The sequence below is a fragment of the Lepidochelys kempii genome, chromosome 4 (genome assembly GCF_965140285.1).
Source record: "Lepidochelys kempii isolate rLepKem1 chromosome 4, rLepKem1.hap1, whole genome shotgun sequence".
Classification (NCBI taxonomy): domain Eukaryota; kingdom Metazoa; phylum Chordata; order Testudines; family Cheloniidae; genus Lepidochelys; species Lepidochelys kempii.
The window spans coordinates 90,183,558-90,203,337 of NC_136383.1; the positions used below are offsets into that span (position 1 = coordinate 90,183,558).

Consider the following 19,780-nt stretch of genomic DNA (forward strand, 5'->3'; position numbering starts at 1 on the left):
ACCATTCTAGAGGACATGCATTCATGCTAATGAGGGGCTCTGCTCGATAATGATCCAAAGCAGTGCAGACCGATGCATGTTCACTTTCATCATTTGAGTCAGATGCCACCAGCAGAAGGTTGATTTTCTTTTTTGGTGGTTTGGGTTCTGTAGTTTCCGAATTGGAGTGTTGCTCTTTTAAGACTTCTGAAAGCATGCTCCACACCTCATCCCTCTCAGATTTTGGAAGGCACTTCAGATTTGTAAACCTTGGGTCGAGTGCTGTAGTTATCTTTAGAAATCTCACATTGGTACCTTCTTTGAATTTTGTCCTATCTGCAATGAAAGTGTTCTTAAAACGAACGACCGGTGCTGGGACATCATCCGAGACTGCTGTAACATGAAATACATGGCAGAATGTGGGTAAAACAGAGCAGGAGACATACTATCCTCCCCCAAGGAGTTCAGTCACAAATTTAATTAATGCATTATTTTTTTAATGAGCGTCATCAGAATGGAAGCATGTCCTCTGGAATGGTGGCCGAAGCATTAAGGGGTATACAGATGTTCAGCATATCTGGCACGTAAATACCTTGCAATGCCAGCTACAAAAGTGCCATGTGAATGCCTGTTCTTACTTTCAGGTTACATTTTAAAGAAGAAGCTGGCAGAATTATCTCCCATAAATGTAAACAAACTTGTTTGTCTTAGTGATTGGCTGAACAAGAAGGAGGACTGAGTGGACTTATAGGCTCTAAAGTTTTACATTGTTTTGTTTTTGAGTGCAGTTACATAATAAAAAAATCTACATTTGTATGTTGCACTTTCACGATAAAGAGATTGGATTATGGTATTGTATGAGGTGAACTGAAAAATACTATTTCTTTTGTTTATCACTTTTACAGTGCAAATATTTGCAATAAAAATAATAATATAAAGTGGGCACTGTACACTTTGCATTCTGTGTTGCAACTGAAATCAATATATTTTAAAATGTAGAAAACTTCCAAAAATATTTAATAAATTTCAACTGGTATTCTATTGTTTAACAGTGTGATTAAAACTGCAATTAATATTTTTGCATTGATGGCATAAATTAACTGTGATTGACAGCCCTAATAATTATCATTATACATCTATATATTGCAATCTATACATTTGCCCCCTAAGCCTTCAAAACATTGGTACATATTACTGTATTTCACACAAATATCTGTGGACTGTATAGGTCAGCTAAGTAGGCACGGATTGTATTTTCTAAACAGACAACTAACCTAATTCTCAATTACGGAGGGACAATCTCCACTCATTGATATATTTTGCTTTCCACAAGCAAGTCTCTGTACAACTTCTCATGAGTGATGTACCCGAGTATTCAGATTATAATATCTAAACTGTATTGTTAAATCTAGTCACCTAAAATTTGGGTTATTGCTGATTACGTACTCTATGTATTGTATGACTTTTAAAAACTAACTTTATATTTGTGGATAATCTAAGCACTATACCCAGATGTACAGACACTTTTCCCAACCTATGTATTATATATATATATATATATATATATATATATTTTAACATTAGCTTTAATAAAATTTGTATTTCTCTTAGCACACATCACAAACAACTCAACTGAAGCAGCAAATAAATCTAAAAGCAAACGACCTTTCCCCAGCTAATACCCCTCAGCAGCTCTGCCTTCTGCTTTTATGTTGTTACATCATAGACGCAAATGGGGACCGGGACACTCTTCCCCTTCCTGGGGCTCTCAGCCAGATCCTTTCGTCCCTTTCAATTCAGCGGGAATTTCCTTTTGCACTTGTCAGAACTAAAGGATCTGGGCGGGGCGCTGGGACAATGTGTATAGTTGGAGCGCTCTGCCCCATTGAACCAAACTGTAAATCCTGTATGGACTGGACCCCCCTTCAAGTCAGGGGGTGCTGCAGCACCTCCCGCACCCCACCCCTACTTCCAGCACCGACGGATCTGGGCCCAGGGCCCCTTCAGCCTGCGGAGTGCGGAACGCCCGGAAGCCCCGCCAGAGCCGCGGGGAGCGAGGAGGGAGCGATCGCCTTCTCCGCCCATGCACCGCATTGGCTGCCGCACCAGCCGCCTCCGCGGGACGCGCTCTGCCGGTTGGTGCCGGGGCACGCCAATTACCAGCGCCGACCTGCCCGTCGCCGGCGCTGTCAAAGTTGATCACCGGGCGCCGCGCTGCAATGGAGCGAAGAGCGGCAGCAGCGGCCGCCGGGGAAGGCGGAGGAAGGGGGCGATTGACACGGCCCGGGCTGGCGCAGCGGCGCGGCTGATCTCCCCATGCAGTAAAGGGGGAGCGAGCGGAGCGGGGGCGGGAGGGATGCTGCTGGGGCAGCGCTGTTAAATCTGCCGGCCAGCCCTTCGGAGGAGCAGCCGCCGCCGCCCGCCGCCGGCTCTTGGGCTTTGAGGCAGGAGCGGGAGGAGTCGAGGCGCTTTCCGCTAGTTGCCTCCCTGCGGCAGAGGGGGGTTTAGCGGGTGTTTACCCCCCTGCACCGACTTTTCTCCCAGCCCCCCCCCCCCCCCAGCGTAACCTCGGGTCCTCCTCCTCCCCTCCTCGCGATCTTCCAACCACGAGCATGTCTGGTTTTACCTTATAAAGATGGCGGTGTGGGATCACTGCAACCTTTAGACTAATGACTGTCAGAAACATCGCCTCCATCTGTAATATGGTGAGTACTCGCTGACCTGCAGGCTGGCTTCAGGGGCGGGGGTCGCAACTCGACAACCCCCAGGGGGCAACATCAGAATGGGCGGAGGGAAGGGGCAGGGAGGAGACTCCTCTCCAGGTGCACCGGGGAGTCAAGTTAATGGCTATTCCTGGCTAATCCCCTCGCTGGAGGCTGGTGAGATCTGGGAGTGGGTGAAGGCCATGTAAAGATAAGCATGAGATTTAATTCAAAACAGGGTAGTCAATGGCTTGAAGAGCTTCTACTGACTCCTTGCATTGAATGGAGACATTCATCCTGTCTCCCCAAACCCCAAGGATGGGAGAGTTCAGAGCTCAGCTGTCCAGCCACCCCACTGGATCTAGGTATGGCAAGGAGTTCAGAACAGTGGAGGGTCTCATCCTTTGTCCTGTGACATTTACACAGGCTGACAACTTTGCAGCTTGTGTCCCCACCTTGTGGCCCCAAATTAAACACTTGAGCCAATATTTCTAAAACTGGATTCCTACAAGTAGGTTCCTAAATCCATACTGAGGCTCCAAAAAAAGTGGCCTGATTTTAAAATCCACTGAGCACCCAAAGACTCCTGCTGAAGTCAACAGGAGCAGGTGGTGCTCAGCTGTTTTGAAAATCAAGCCACTTATTTAGGCTTATGACTGTGGATTTAGGAGCCTAGCCGTAGGCACCCATTTTTGAAAACGGCCACAGGATCAGAATCTGTTGATTTTATACACCAATGGGGATTGCAGGGGATATACAGTAAATGAGAATTGGCTTTGGCCCAAGATGTTTCTGTTATATTTTTGAAACACTTAAGGCCCCCCACCCCCAGTCTAAAAGGTAAGAAAAATAAATTTAAAACATTGTTTCATTTCAGTTTGTGTTGGGTCTTGCTGCTTTTAGCCCCTATAAGATATGACAGGAAGATTTCTTTACACATTTGAATACGGTTTTCATTTTGACTCTACAGATTTTGGGGTTTGCTTATTAGACCACATTGTCTTTGGATTTTTAAGATTCGATTGGTTATAGTTTAAGGGCTCAAAGGTTTTAATGGACCTGCTGCGAAAAGCAATTTATGGGGTAGGTGATAAATGCCCAAAATAAATAGGCTAAGAACACATTTCAACACCCTTTGTTGTTGTAGTTTATGTTTTCCCCCCTTGTTTTCAGGTTCTGCAAGAACAGTTACATGCAGTTGCCAGCTTCCTTCCATGTGGTGCCCCAGCATGCCCTTTGCTGGTGATGTCACACCCACCATTCATCAGCACTGGAGAATGGAGCCTGCCTATAGGGTAAGGCAGTGGTTCTCAACCTGTGACTCATGATTCCCTTGGGGGCCAACAGCAGTTGTCCAAGGGGGTGAGGGTTGTAAGTCTGCTCCCATTCAATGTCTCCAGTCTTATGCTGAAGTCGGTTTGATAAGTCACTTGCAACCAGTCATTCTTGGATGCTAGGAATGTCCCCACCCCCACTTTTCCAAGGTCTTCATTGCCACCTTTGGAGCACTTGTTCTGAGGTGCATTACTGGAGGATTGAATTTAGGGGTCACATTATGAAAAAGGTTGAGAATCCCTAGGGTAAAATAATCTGAGTTCTTGCCTCCCCTCCCCAATGTGGTTTCCTAAAGTTTTCATTGTTCTTGTTTTGAATCCTGTGGAATAGGAGGCAAGTATACTACAAAGAAATATATAGGAAACCATACAGTATTTGGGGAGAAAACCTGGAGTTACTTACCTTACCCTATAGGCAGGCTTCAGTTTTCAGTGTTTGATGAATGGTGGGTGCGATCACGCCTAGACTGCATGCTACAGCACCGCATGAAACAAAGCTGGAGATTGTTAGAGGGCTACAAGAGTTTAACATTGGCATGATGTCTTAAGAATCCTATGTTTCCACCCCCACCTACCCACATTATTTTAGAGGGATGCATTTGTGCTTTCCCCAAGGTCTAGAAGAACCACAGAGCAAAACCAACTAGGCTTGCATCAGTTTTACTTGCTCTTGCCACCATCAGTAGGCAGCTGTACAAGTAGCATCCTACGAGTGTAGGACTAAAGAGGAGAATTAGGCTCTCAAACAGGAAAGAGACACAAGAACAGAAGAAGGGGATGGTCTAGTGAAGCCTCATGTTCAGGACCAAGTTTGGTTTCTTGCTCCCTTCATGGTATTGGGGTTGCAACAATGCTTTGTTTCTCTACCAATGACTTTCAGCTGAACGAAGGAGCTCTATCAATGGACTCCAGAGGAAGCTATGTCAACCCCATATGGGAGGACTGCTGCAGTGGGTGGCCTGTTGCAGGGGGAGACATGTGGATCATAAAAGGCTTCCAAAACAGAGGGGCAAGAGAAGTAAGAAGTAGGGAGGAGAGAGACTGACACAAATAAAATGGAGGGAAGACAAGAACAAAATGCATAAAATCCAAAGGAGAGAAAAAGGCACTAAGAGTGGGATTGGAGAAGGGTGAATGAAGATTGATTTAAGTCAACCCTAGAGATCGGTTATTATAAATTCCAGCTAGAACTATTAATGCCCAGGTCTTAATCCCAGACCATATCTCAGTGCTTGACACCAAATGGCTCAATTCTTCTTTGGCCTAAGAATTAACCAGTTAAAGAAGAAATATATTTGGAGTTCATTACCTAGTTGAAAGGAATTTTAAAAATTCACTCTGTTCTTTTCCCTTTATCCTTCTAGTTCCCCTTCCATTTGAAGGTGTGTACACAGAATGCACGGAATAAAAACCCTTGCTTACTTGGTGTTTGCTCACCTACACTGCTATAAATATTTGTCATGTAATGATGGATTATAGGTTTTGGATTCTAATCCTCTATTAATCAAGGATTTTTTGTTTGGAAATTTTTAAATGCTGGTCTCTAGATTAAATGAATACAGTGAGAATTAACAGCGTGAAATTGGCTGGATCTAACTTGGGTTAGTCAGAGTCGCAGGAAGAATGCTTGTTATGATTTAATTGGCTGCCTGAGGGTATAGTATGTCAAATTGTAAGTCTGGTCTCCTGGTTATGGCGAGGCACTGACCTCTTCCAGGAAGGCCAAAACAGGTGTAGAGAAACAAGTGTGTGAAGGAGAATATTTTAACTTGTTAAAAAAAAATAAAAATCTAGTACTGCATATTCAATAGATGAGTCCTCATTTATTGAGCCCAAAGCAAAAGAGTTGGCAACACTAACTGAGCAGAAGTGACCCAGTAAAAGAACTTAGCAGATATCCCTGTCCAGGTGTTAAACAAATAAACCCACAACTTCCAAAACAGACCAATAAAGGCCACGTGCTTTGTCTTTGTACTGTCCCCACAATTAGAAACAAAATTGTCATCACTGGTAGGTGAGGTCTAAAGCCCTGATTTTGCAACTTGTTCTGCACAGGTGTACCCCTGCATTCACATGGTGCTCCAGTGAAGTGAATGGGACTCTTGTGTGACTGGTGGGATCCACCCGCTCTGCTCAGATGTATTGTAGGGGAGTCCAACTCTCTCTTCTTACATGCCTGACAGATGCTATGAAAAGTTGTTAGTCAAATGTGTGTACAGTGCTCTAATCATGTTAGGTGATATAAAAGTGTTTATTAGCAATATTGCTTGGGGAAGAATAGTATGATATATTTGAGAAACTTGGTTCTAGGGAATATCCATGCCTTAATGATACCCCAGCTGAAGGGAGTCCAGGTGAAATTAGGGACTTTTATTTTTAGTACCTGTATTTACTCATATTGTACCCATATTAAACTTGCATTGTAATCCTCTTCTGTAAAGCTCCTTGAAGACAACCAGTGTGACTAGAGCATCGAATGTTTGGTCCAGAGGTGAATAAGCATGTTGGAATTTTTAGACTGTTACTGAAATCCTCTGCAGTGCGTTTCTCTGTTGATGGCCTTCTGATTCGGCCTAGGACTCTGAGTTCAGCTCAGGCTGCAGCATAGAGAATGTTGCTGTCTTGTGTAAGAACTACATCTAATAATTTATTAAATGTATATGTTTGTTTGTTTGTTTTTGTATAGGGAGACCTGACAAGCTCTGTTCTGCTCTGAACAAGAGAAATACACCTTTGTGTTGTCCTGCTAAAAGCAGGTTTTATATCCCCTTCCCAACATTTTTCAATAGCGTTTGAAACCACCTGATCTCCACTGAAAGATGATATGTGTCAGTTTCATGCATCCTGGTAGCATGACACAACTTGTGAGGATCTCTTGTCATACAATGTATCACAGATGTCACATACATTGTAGTTACAGTAGACTCTGACATGTTTGTTTGGTAATCCTATACAATGTATAAATATGAGTTCAGTAACAAGTTACAGTACAAAAAACCCCCTTCAAGTTAATTTGGTTTTCTACTCTATATAAGCATGGCTTTAGTTTTTCCAACTCAAGATTTTATCAAGTCTCACAATAACTGGTGCTTTTCTTAAAGTCCCAGGCCAGCTCCAGGAGTTATGTGAATGCATGAGAATCCCAGTTTTCATTAAAAAACTAAGCTTCTAGCCCTTGTGGTTGTGGAGGAAAGCTTGAAACCATGAAAAGCTCAAAACCCAGAAGTCAGATTAAAAATAACTCAATATTTTATTATTTTTTAAAAGTGTCAGGATTGTTTGAGTGATGGGAGTTAGCAATACCAGGATCTTAGCTACAGAGACAAGTTTGAAAAATGTTAGATTCTGGAAACAATGTAAATTCTAGTTATTTCTATAAACACAGGTTCTGAGCCAGATTCTGCTCTCTGCAACACAAGTATACTTGAGGTGCAGAGGTTAGTACCATGAGTTTTAAATTGACATTATACTTGATAGTGGTTAAAATTATTATAGAACAGATGATGTGACCATTTTAATTTTGGAAATTTCTTCTAACAAGAAAAACTTTGGGCAATCTCTCACTGTCTAGGCAATAAACTAGCTATCTGAAATTATTTATGGGTAGATAAATGAAGCACTGTGAACATTTAGTTGTGAAAATATAGTTGCAGGCACAATTTAGATTCCAGTTTTTAGAAGTGTGGTCTCCAGTGTGCATAATTTTTATACATACGACTTGTTTCTTCTGATGAGCTTTGCTCAGCCAAAAGAAATTACATTATTTTGGTTAGTTGTTTTGCTGCTGCAGCTATTATAATAAGTGCCATAAAATGCACTTATTATAACATTAGAAAAAAGCAGGCTGATATACTTTGAAGGTTGATTAACTTTTTTTCACTATCTGCTATATTCTTTTCTGGATTGTAAATAATACAGTCCACTTTACTCTGTCATGAATTCTGATTCTGAGATAGAAAAACTCCTCGTATACTTCTGCTGCCACTATTCTGAATGCCATCTCTATAAATGAGAGTACAGTACAAATAATTACGCATCTTTTCTTCCTTGCCCAGGTTTCTGGTCGGTCTCTCTCTCTCTCTCTCTCTCTCTCACACTCACACGTATATGCTTATCGCCTATGAGAAATCAAACCACATGTAGTAGGTCCCTAATTTTAGGCAACCACATTTAGAAACTTTGGCCTCAATTTTGACACAACTTTATTTTAAAAACTTACTTTTCCCTCTCCAGCCCCTTCATTTTAGGTAGAGATATAGTTTGGAGATACTGAAAGGAAAAACTGGTACATTTTTGAAGGATGCTGGTGAGGGAAAAATAAGAGACCTTGTATAATTCCATGTTAATAATTTTCACTATCCATACTGGGGGGCATGGATCAGCGTTCACGTCACATTCCCTGTCAGTACCCAGCCCAGGCTGGGGAAGCTAATGAGCCAACCAGCAGATCAAATTTGGTGATGAATCCTGGTCATGTGCCACCTGAGGCATGTTGTGCATATGATAAGAAGACTATCCATACTTTTCCTCTGCAATTGTTCTATGTTGTCCCTAATCAGTTAGTTTAAAACAGGGGTGTCAAACTCATTGGGTGACGAGGGCTGAACTACCTTGTCAGTCAGTCTGTTCATTAAAAAGAAAAGGAGTACTTGTGGCACCTTAGAGACTAACCAATTTATTTGAGCATGAGCTTTCGTGAGCTACAGCTCACTTCATCAGATGTTTACCGTGGAAACTGCAGCAGACTTTATATACACACAGAAATCATGAAACAATACCTCCTCCCACCCCACTGTCCTGCTGGTAATAGCTTATCTAAAGTGATCAACAGGTGGGCCATTTCCAGCACAAATCCAGGTTTTCTCACCCTCCACCCCCCACACAAATTCACTCTCCTGCTGGTGCTAGCCCATCCAAAGTGACAACTCTTTACATAATCAAGTCGGGCTATTTCCTGCATAGATCAAGGTTTTCTCACATCCCCCCCACCCCCATACACACACAAACTCACTCTCCTGCTGGTAATAGCTCATCTAAACTGACCATTCTCCAGGTTTAAATCCAAGTTAAACCAGAACATCTGGGGGGGGGGTAGGAAAAAACAAGAGGAAACAGGCTACCTTGCATAATGACTTAGCCACTCCCAGTCTCTATTTAAGCCTAAATTAATAGTATCCAATTTGCAAATGAATTCCAATTCAGCAGTTTCTCGCTGGAGTCTGGATTTGAAGTTTTTTTGTTTTAAGATAGCGACCTTCATGTCTGTGATTGCGTGACCAGAGAGATTGAAGTGTTCTCCGACTGGTTTATGAATGTTATAATTCTTGACATCTGATTTGTGTCCATTTATTCTTTTACGTAGAGACTGTCCAGTTTGACCAATGTACATGGCAGAGGGGCATTGCTGGCACATGATGGCATAGATCACATTGGTGGATGTGCAGGTGAACGAGCCTCTGATAGTGTGGCTGATGTTATTAGGCCCTGTGATGGTGTCCCCTGAATAGATATGTGGGCACAATTGGCAACGGGCTTTGTTGCAAGGATAAGTTCCTGGGTTAGTGGTTCTGTTGTGTGGTATGTGGTTGTTGGTGAGTATTTGCTTCAGGTTGCGGGGCTGTCTGTAGGCAAGGACTGGCCTGTCTCCCAAGGCTTGTGAGAGTGTTGGGTCATCCTTTAGGATAGGTTGTAGATCCTTAATAATGCGTTGGAGGGGAGAACCAACCTTCCACACAAACTTCCTCGTGGCTGGATTTTACTAAAACTAGACAAGCCATTTACAACGCACACTTTGCTTCTCTACAAAAGAAAAAAGACACTAAACTTTCTAAACTACTACATGCTACAAGGGGCCACAGCAATGGTTCCCTCACCCCACCTAGCAATATTGTTAACCTATCCAACTATACTCTCAGCCCAGCAGAAGCAGCTGTTCTATCTCGGGGCCTCTCCTTCTGCCCCTCCACCCCCACGAACATGATACAGTTCTGTGGTGACCTAGAATCCTATTTTCGACGTCTCCGTCTCAAGGAATATTTCCAAAATACCTCTGAACAACATACTAATCCACAGAGGTCTCCCTGCCAACACTACAGAAAGAGGGATTCTAGATGGACTCCTCCTGAAGGTCGAAACAGCAGACTGGACTTCTACATAGAGTGCTTCCGCCGACGTGCACGGGCTGAAATTGTGGAAAAGCAGCATCACTTGCCCCATAACCTCAGCCATGCGGAACGCAATGCCATCCACAGCCTCAGAAACAACTCTGACATCATAATCAAAAAGGCTGACAAAGGAGGTGCTGTTGTCATCATGAATAGGTCGGAATATGAACAAGAGGCTGCTCGGCAGCTCTCCAACACGAGTTTCTACAAGCCATTACCCTATGATCCCACTGAGAGTTACCAAAAGCAACTACAGCATTTGCTCAAGAAACTTCCTGAAAAAGCACAAGATCAAATCTGCACAGACACACCCCTGGAACCCCGACCTGGGATATTCTATCTACTACCCAAGATCCATAAACCTGGAAATCCTGGGCGCCCCATCATCTCAGGCATTGGCACCCTGACAGCAGGATTGTCTGGCTATGTAGACTCCCTCCTCAGGCCCTACGCTACCAGCACTCCCAGCTACCTTCGAGACACCACTGACTTCCTGAGGAAACTTCAATCCATCGGTGATCTTCCTGATAACACCATCCTGGCTACTATGGATGTAGAAGCCCTCTACACCAACATTCCACACAAAGATGGACTACAAGCCGTCAAGAACACTATCCCCGATAATGTCACGGCTAACCTGGTGGCTGAACTTTGTGACTTTGTCCTTACCCATAACTATTTCACATTTGGGGACAATGTATACCTTCAGATCAGCGGCACTGCTATGGGTACCCGCATGGCCCCACAGTATGCCAACATTTTTATGGCTGATTTAGAACAACGCTTCCTCAGCTCTCGTCCCCTAAAGCCCCTACTCTACTTGCGCTATATTGATGACATCTTCATCATCTGGACCCATGGAAAAGAAGCCCTTGAGGAATTCCACCATGATTTCAACAATTTCCATCCCACCACCAACCTCAGCCTGGTCCAGTCCACACAAGAGATCCACTTCCTGGACACTACAGTGCTAATAAACAATGGCCACATAACCACCACCCTATACCGTAAACCTACTGACCGCTATTCCTACCTGCATGCCTCCAGCTTTCACCCTGACCACACCACACGATCCATTGTCTACAGCCAAGCTCTGCGATACAACCGCATTTGCTCCAACCCCTCAGACAGAGACAAACACCTACAAGATCTCTGTCAAGCTTTCTTACAACTACAATACCCACCTGCAGAAGTAAAGAAACAGATTGATAGAGCCAGAAGAGTTCCCAGAAGTTACCTACTACAGGACAGGCCTAACAAAGAAAATAACAGAACGCCACTAGCCGTCACCTTCAGCCCCCAACTAAAACCCCTCCAACGCATTATTAAGGATCTACAACCTATCCTAAAGGATGACCCAACACTCTCACAAGCCTTGGGAGACAGGCCAGTCCTTGCCTACAGACAGCCCCGCAACCTGAAGCAAATACTCACCAACAACCACATACCACACAACAGAACCACTAACCCAGGAACTTATCCTTGCAACAAAGCCCGTTGCCAATTGTGCCCACATATCTATTCAGGGGACACCATCACAGGGCCTAATAACATCAGCCACACTATCAGAGGCTCGTTCACCTGCACATCCACCAATGTGATCTATGCCATCATGTGCCAGCAATGCCCCTCTGCCATGTACATTGGTCAAACTGGACAGTCTCTACGTAAAAGAATAAATGGACACAAATCAGATGTCAAGAATTATAACATTCATAAACCAGTCGGAGAACACTTCAATCTCTCTGGTCACGCAATCACAGACATGAAGGTCGCTATCTTAAAACAAAAAAACTTCAAATCCAGACTCCAGCGAGAAACTGCTGAATTGGAATTCATTTGCAAATTGGATACTATTAATTTAGGCTTAAATAGAGACTGGGAGTGGCTAAGTCATTATGCAAGGTAGCCTGTTTCCTCTTGTTTTTTCCTACCCCCCCCCCCCCCCAGATGTTCTGGTTTAACTTGGATTTAAACCTGGAGAATGGTCAGTTTAGATGAGCTATTACCAGCAGGAGAGTGAGTTTGTGTGTGTATGGGGGTGGGGGGGATGTGAGAAAACCTTGATCTATGCAGGAAATAGCCCGACTTGATTATGTAAAGAGTTGTCACTTTGGATGGGCTAGCACCAGCAGGAGAGTGAATTTGTGTGGGGGGGTGGAGGGTGAGAAAACCTGGATTTGTGCTGGAAATGGCCCACCTGTTGATCACTTTAGATAAGCTATTACCAGCAGGACAGTGGGGTGGGAGGAGGTATTGTTTCATGATTTCTGTGTGTATATAAAGTCTGCTGCAGTTTCCACGGTAAACATCTGATGAAGTGAGCTGTAGCTCACGAAAGCTCATGCTCAAATAAATTGGTTAGTCTCTAAGGTGCCACAAGTACTCCTTTTCTTTTTGCGAATACAGACTAACACGGCTGTTCCTCTGAAATCTGTTCATTAACTTACCTTTCTGTGCATGTGCATTCCCACTATGACCACCTTCCCTCCCTGCCCTGTCGTGTGAATTTCTTGCCTTCTCCTTATGGACACTTACACTCCTCTTCTTTCTCCACCCCTTTTCCCCACCCAGTTTTAGGCAGTTGCCTTAGGTCTCTGAGCTTGCTTGCTACCTATCCTCTGGGATGTTGGTGCTGCAGGCTCAGCAGTGGCAGTAGGCAGTGGAGAAGGAGACTCTCTCCTCTGATCTCAGAGCATCAGAGAGCAGTGATTGAGGGGAGAGGCAGCTGAACCTGCTTCTGCTGGGCTCAGAGGCATCAAGGATGGGGAAGGAGACATTGGGAAGCAGCCTCCTGTTGGAACCAGAGCTGGGGGAGTCCAGGCAGTGACAGCTGCTCAGGAGACTGTTCAGCTGCCTGTGACCAATTGTGATCAAGCTCCTTCTGCAGCTTTCCCGCCTTATAGATCTGTAGTTCACTTCTTCCTTCCTTGCACCCATTTGAAATATGTTTGGCTCATCTCTTTTCATTCTCCCAGCAGAGGCAAACCCCAAATCACTCAGTTGTAGAGTTGGTTGAAAATTTTCCATTGGAGTGTTTTCCCATCAGAAAATGCCAATTTGATTAAATAAAAACTTTTGTTTGAATGTGTTGATTTCATCAAAATATTATATGGGAAATTATCAAAATGTTTCATTTCAATTTGATAATTTTGACATTTATATTTTATAATATCGTATAATAAAAGTCCAAATGAAAGTCAAAACAAAACCTTTGGATCTTATCAAAATGGAACATTGCTCTGAAGTTGAAATGAAATTTTTTGAAATATTTTGTTCAATGAAAATTTCTGAATTTCAACTTTCCATTCCATTTTGGGATGAAATAAAATCTGGAACTCTTGGAATTTCCTGTGGTATGGGAATTCTGTTTTTCAAACAGCTATACTCCAGCCTGCCCTTATCGGTGCTACTACTGCTATACCGATTGCTGGTCACTGATGGGTGAAAATGAGTTGTTCCTGAGTGTAGATGAGGCCTAACTCTTGTCAGTGCTACTTTGTGTGTCTGTTAGGAGGAATAGCTTGAGTGGGATGTAAGGTGCACTCTCTCTTGTCTGGTTTCAGAGTAACAGCCGTGTTAGCTTATGCTCAAATAAATTGGTTAGTCTCTAAGGTGCCACAAGTACTCCTTTTCTCTCTTGTCTGCACTCCCTTTCTGCTCATGTTGACTCTGGGAGCTGAGCTCTGATTTTACACACAATAGCTCTTTCTCCTCCCTATTACATTGCACTGCTGTTAGCAGACAAGGCTGGCTTGCTACACACAGAAAGAAAGGTCTACATCTCTTTCTTTCTTTCTCCTCCCCTCTTATAGACTACCATTTTCAAAATTCTGAGATGAGGGCTGCCTGGCCTTGCAGCCATTTCTAGTTTTATTATAATTTCTCTTTTACCAGTTCTGGTGTCACCCTTCATTTGTTTTAAGCTTTCATGTTCTTCCCCCCAGGAAACTTCTTGACTTCTAGCATGTTTTGTTCACTTTCCCTAATGAACAGTAAGGCAAAAAGGTGTTGTTTCGTTCCTAGCCATGTCTGACCCTTACTTCCTCTCAGTGGCAGTTTCTTTTCATTAATCTCTTGCTCCTTATATATTTATTTGTTAAATGTTTGTTTTCACAATTTACTTTTATCTGTGTCTTTCATGATCATTTTCTTATGTTCTTATACTTTTCATTTCTCTTGCAGTAGCAACCCTATTACTATTTCTCATCTTCCCTTTTATTTCTCCATGGTCATTAATACTGAGTTTACAGTTCTAATATATTATTTTCTCAGAAGAATATCTATTTGTTGGGCTCCCTGAAGTGAACATTAAAAAAACTTTTAATTTTCCCTCTGGATTGACTTTAGTAGAACTATTCATGTATTTAGAGCAAATATGCATGTGCTTAACTTTATCACACTACAAAATCATATCTAATTTGCATCCTCTGTCCCTAGTTTTTCAGATTCACTGGTTTCCATTTTTTAACTCCCAATAAATATCTGGATTTTAATTATTTTAGCCAAGATACATTAGTTTATATTTTTCAAAAACAAATATTTTGTTATATTTTTGCCCATATTTTTAATATCAGATTCTTTATATCATTTTTCTATCATGACTGGTATTACTCTATTCTAAATGATTAACGAAGAAATCAGACTAGACATAACACAAATCTTGCAGTATCTCCGTAGACAGCTGTTCTTTGCCATTTAAGTCAGTGGGAGCTATGCACATACTTCCATGAGAAGAATTCAGTTTTTAGTCTTGTTCTTGAGATTCTCAACTAATTGGCCTCTTGCACTTATGTACAGTAATGACCTAGACTACATTGTCCAAAAGGCAGTATTTTGTGCCTTGGAGGTAGCTGATAAGCCCTTCTTCCAAGGAGTACATATCAAAAATTTGCCATACTTGGATAGTGTTCCAGGGTAATCTATAAAATAAGGGGCAGAATGTGAAGACTCATAATCAAAATAGGAGGCAAAGTAATTACAACTAATTAACTATACAGTTCTGAAAACTATGCTAGGTATTTGCAAACAAATGAGAAGATTCTCTCCTTGCCTTGCAGAGTTTACAATCTAATCTGATTTAATCCTGTTCATCAGTTTGGGTTTTTTTGGGGCTGTTGGTTTATGTATGCAATAAACTAAACATTGGTCTTTGCTTCATTATTTCCACAATAATTTTGAGAATGAACAATCATAATTTAGTAAATCTTCTATTCTTTCTTGTTTCACGTGGCCCTCCAGTGCAAAAATCATTATCAGCCATTTGAGTTGAGATGATATTTAGCAAACTCAAGTGCAATAGGGCCAGGGACAAAACAAGAGAAAAGATTAAAGCACACTCATGGGCTATGGTTCTATTGCAGAAGTCTTGGTTTAACGCAAACTGACACAAACTTGACAAAAGTCTCTAGTTGTGTTCCTTCCATGCTGGTTTATGAGCAGTAAATTTCAAAATGCTAAAGGTGAACTCCTGACTCTAGTGAAGTCAATGGCAAAACTCCCATTGACTTCAGTGGGGCCAGGATTTCATCCAGACTACAAACTATAAGCGTACTTTGTCTGTTTCCCAAGAGCTCCATGCCCTGAGTTCTGGTCACCACAGCCCCCTTTAGCAACATACTCTTCTTTTAAGCTAAATATGTTCAGCTCACCAAATCTGTTGCCTCTGAATCCTGTCTGGGAATTAACACCCTAAAATCCCAGTCCTGTGTCTGTCTCTGTAGGGCCTCCTCAGTGCAGGATCCTTGTCTATAATTAGGACTCCCACCGTTGCTACTTCTGATGGAACTGAATTGGATTAGCAATATTAGGAAAACTTTGCCAAAATTCCTGGTGGAGATACAGAATAGGATCATGTTTACAGTGGGAAAAGGTATTATACAGTTTAATTAGTATATTAATAAATATGATTTTGCTTTGAGTATAAACCATAGGGTTGCCAACCCTCCAGGATTTTCCTGGAGTCTCCAAGAATTAAAGATTTTTCTTTAATTAAAGAAATCTCCATGAATTTGTCCAACCAAAGTTAGCAACTCTGTGTAACCAGGACAGTAATAATTTAAAAATTATTAATTGGTTATGGATAACTCTAGGGTAGGTTAATCACAATGACTAACATGTTTTTTTAAACATGACTTGTCTATTTCTACACTGGGGTGAAATAATGTTTAACATCATGTTAGTTGAAACATTGGTTAAATGCTTGTAATATGATACATGTTCCTAGTGTAGATATGTCAAAACTTTTCCCTTCTTCTCTGAGCTCCATTGCTTATTGGGGAGCCTTCCTATCCTAAACATTTACAATGTAAAGTCGGAGGTTTTTTTTTTTTTAAATGTATGCTGTATAGATCTTTCTTCCTCTATATGGGAAATGCATCTGCTGTTAAAAATCAGTTCTCTAGACTTTTCAGCAGTTTACAGCCTCCAGTCTCTCTATGTAATTTTGACAGTACCTTCTCAGGCACATTAAAGTAGTAGCTACCAAGCTGAATTCACCCTTGATGTAAGCTGGCACAACTCCCCATGAAATCAGTGGATGTTGTGTTAGCTTACCCGATGGCTAAATTTGGCTCTCCCTGTTTTATTTTCTCCAAAGATGATGTAGAGTATAGTGTATAATTGCCATGTTCAAGGCCTACTTTTGAAACAGAAGGGGGTAGCTCAGATTGCACAATACACAGCTGGATAGTGCACATCATGGACTACTTGATTTTCAGTGGTGGTTCATCTATTAAATCCTCATTCTTGCAGTTTCTCACAATGTTTAGGAGATATTTTAAATAATAGGAAGATCTGTCCAAGCCATTGGGCATTCTCTCAAATAAGAAACCATGGAGTCAGGTCTTTGAGAATTGACAAGTGGACCCTACAGGAGTAATTTATAAGCATAGCATTTGCCCTCTACAGGTTTAATGATACACCTACCCTCTACACAGTGGGTTACAAAAAAAGTGGGATGTTACAGGTCATTATTTCCTAAGGCCTTTTAGACTTTTTTTTTTTAATAGGTCAAGAAACTTTCTGCAAAGCTAAAACAATGTTCTGAACTGTCTTTGTCCAGGGGTGATTTGAATGCTAGTCACCTAACAGAAGAAAGTCTATTGGACAATAAGATGAACTTAAACTGCCAGTTTTTTCTGAGCCCTTATACCTGTGCTTTGATCTGAGTAACTTATCAACCCAAAGACAATTTAGTTCCAAAAGAAACGTTATACTTCCAGACTTACTCATGAGAACCTTTTTTTAAATCAGGCAAAGATTTACGACCAACAATGATGGCAGTTTTCTTTCCTACTAGCCTTTTATATATCTTAGATTAATACCTTTTCCTCCCTCTCAGCAACAGCTGTTTTGTGCTTTGCTAAATCAGTGTGTCTTTGTTGAGTAGTAGCTGAGAAATGGAGGCTGTCATTCCCAGCAAGTACACTTATCCTCACGTGGAGTTTGCAATGTATGCAGCATGTCATATTTTCTTCTGCCTTGAGATGCAGCCAATAACAATTTCATATGAACACTTCTCTTTTTTTGTCATTAAATGTGAGTTTCTGATAGGAGTCTGTCTCAACAGTGAATGCATTGCAGCTACTTAATTCATTTTGATATTTCCTGTGCCAGCTTCTCTTAACACCCCACAGTACAGGGAGAATACAAAGGCATGTCTGGAATTGTGGGGGGCAAAAGGGGGCCACTTCCCTTGTTCCTCTACTGGTGTAATGTGACTGCATGCTAGTGGCAGAAGTTGGAGTACACCCCCTATTGCTCTAACTTCTGCTGCGGCAAGGTGGCTGACAATCAAGGAACCACAATTGGCTCCCTGTTCCTCCACCCACACACCCTCTACATCTGAGCTCTGCTAGAACGAACTGGAGAACTGAGCCCCATTGTGGCTTGACAGAAATGAAGTAAAGTATTTTGTTTTTAGGTGGCACATTTGGGAAATATTAACACACTCAAACATGTACTTGCCCCCCACGAGTTAAGATGAACGGTGTGGGAGGTGGAAGGGTCTGAAAAAGGGATATGACATGCAAGTTATTTGAAACTGTATTGGAAGCTACTAACTTCAAGCAAGTTGTTTTACTTGGAAGGTTTCAGGGTCACCAACAACATCTGTGTCAATTTTCAGACCGCTGATTCATCTGAAAAGAAACAGCTTCTTGCAGTGAGTGACAGGAGATAATAATCCAGTATGACAAGGAATTGGCTGATGATGGGAGTAGTACAGAAATTTAGATCAGACTTTTTAGAAAAAAAAGTAACATTAAAAAAATCACTGAAACCTATAATCGGCATATTTAAAGATATTGGCCGAAGAGCTCTCTGAGGCAGTAATATTTGTACTGAACAAATTTTGGAACCCTCCGGAAGCTCCAGAGGCCTGGAAAAAAGCTAATGTTGTGCCAACATTTAAAAAGGGTAAAAGGAATGACCCGGGGAAATATAGGCTGATTAGCCTGACACTGATCCCAGGCAAGATAGATCCATGGAGGTCACCTTACAGAACCAGGGACTGTACTTTGCAAAGCAGTGACTCTGAAAGTAACTCGGGGACCATGGTGGATAACTAGTTGAACATGAGCTCCACGTGCCAAGCAGTGGTTGAGAGACCTAACGTAATCCTTGGATTTATAAACCCAGGAATATCGAATAGAAAAAGGGAGGTGGCATTATCACTCCATATGGCATTAATAAGATCACTGCTGGAATAACTGTGTCCAGTTCTGGCGTCCACAGTTTCAAAAAAGATGTTGACAAATTAGAAAGGATTCAGAAAAGAACTACAATAATAATTACAAAAATCTACCTTATAATGAGACTAGTTTAACCACAAGAAGGTTGAAAAGTGACGGATCACAATCTTTAAGTACCTGATATTAGAGGACTGTATCTAATAAAGGGCTGCTTAATCTAGCAGAAAAAGACACAATGAGATCTAATGGCTGGAAGCTGAAACTAGACAAATTCAGACTAGAAATAAGGTGCAATTTTTAAACCGTGAGGGTTATTATGTGTTGCAGCAGGTTGCCTAGGGATGTGGTGGATTCTCCGTCACTCGAAGTCTTTAAATCAAGACTGGATGTCTTTCTTAAAGATGTGCTGTAGTTATGGGCTTGATGCAGAATTCACTTGGTGAAATTCCATAGCCTGTACTATGCAGGTAGATGAGGCAGTCACAGTGGTTCCTCCTGGCCTTAAAATATTGGCATGTTATATACAGCAGGGAGATAGACTGGGCTTTTGGATGATAGAATGATCAATAGATAAGGGTAGAGGGAACTATGTGGTTGTCAGTTCCAACTCAGAAAGGAAGGATCCTGCACTCTGCTTTTTATTTACTTGTCTCAGTGGGAATATAACTAATGAACATTGTTTCCTCTGCCTCTCCTCAAACCGCATGAACTCCTTCATGCAGGGAAGTTATGGTGGGGAGACTATCAATACAGTGTCCTGCTCACCTGAAATCAACCATTACTTGAGACTACAGGATCATAGAATATCAGGATTGGAAGGGACCTCAGGAGGTCATCTAGTCCAACCCCCTGCTCAAAGCAGGACCAATCCCCAATTTCTGCCCCAGATCCCTAAATAGCCCCCTCAA

The 19,780-nt window shown here is 42.0% G+C and overlaps 1 protein-coding gene across 5 annotated transcripts in view; it reads left to right on the plus strand.

Annotated features, from left to right (window-relative positions):
• The first annotated feature begins 2,150 nt into the window (after positions 1-2,150).
• The window catches only part of USP46 (ubiquitin specific peptidase 46), a 35,768-nt gene continuing 18,138 nt past the window's right edge, over positions 2,151-19,780 (plus strand). The window contains exons 1-2 of one of the 5 annotated variants that reach the window (XM_073342058.2): positions 2,151-2,684; positions 3,855-3,976. In XM_073342058.2, the coding sequence (XP_073198159.1) occupies positions 3,896-3,976 (81 nt within the window). In that variant the 5' untranslated portion in view covers positions 2,151-2,684; positions 3,855-3,895. Of the gene's footprint in view, positions 2,685-3,854; positions 3,977-6,456; positions 6,642-19,780 lie in introns of those variants that run through there. The other 4 variants (XM_073342059.2, XM_073342060.2, XM_073342063.2 and 1 more) reach the window with 4 other exon arrangements.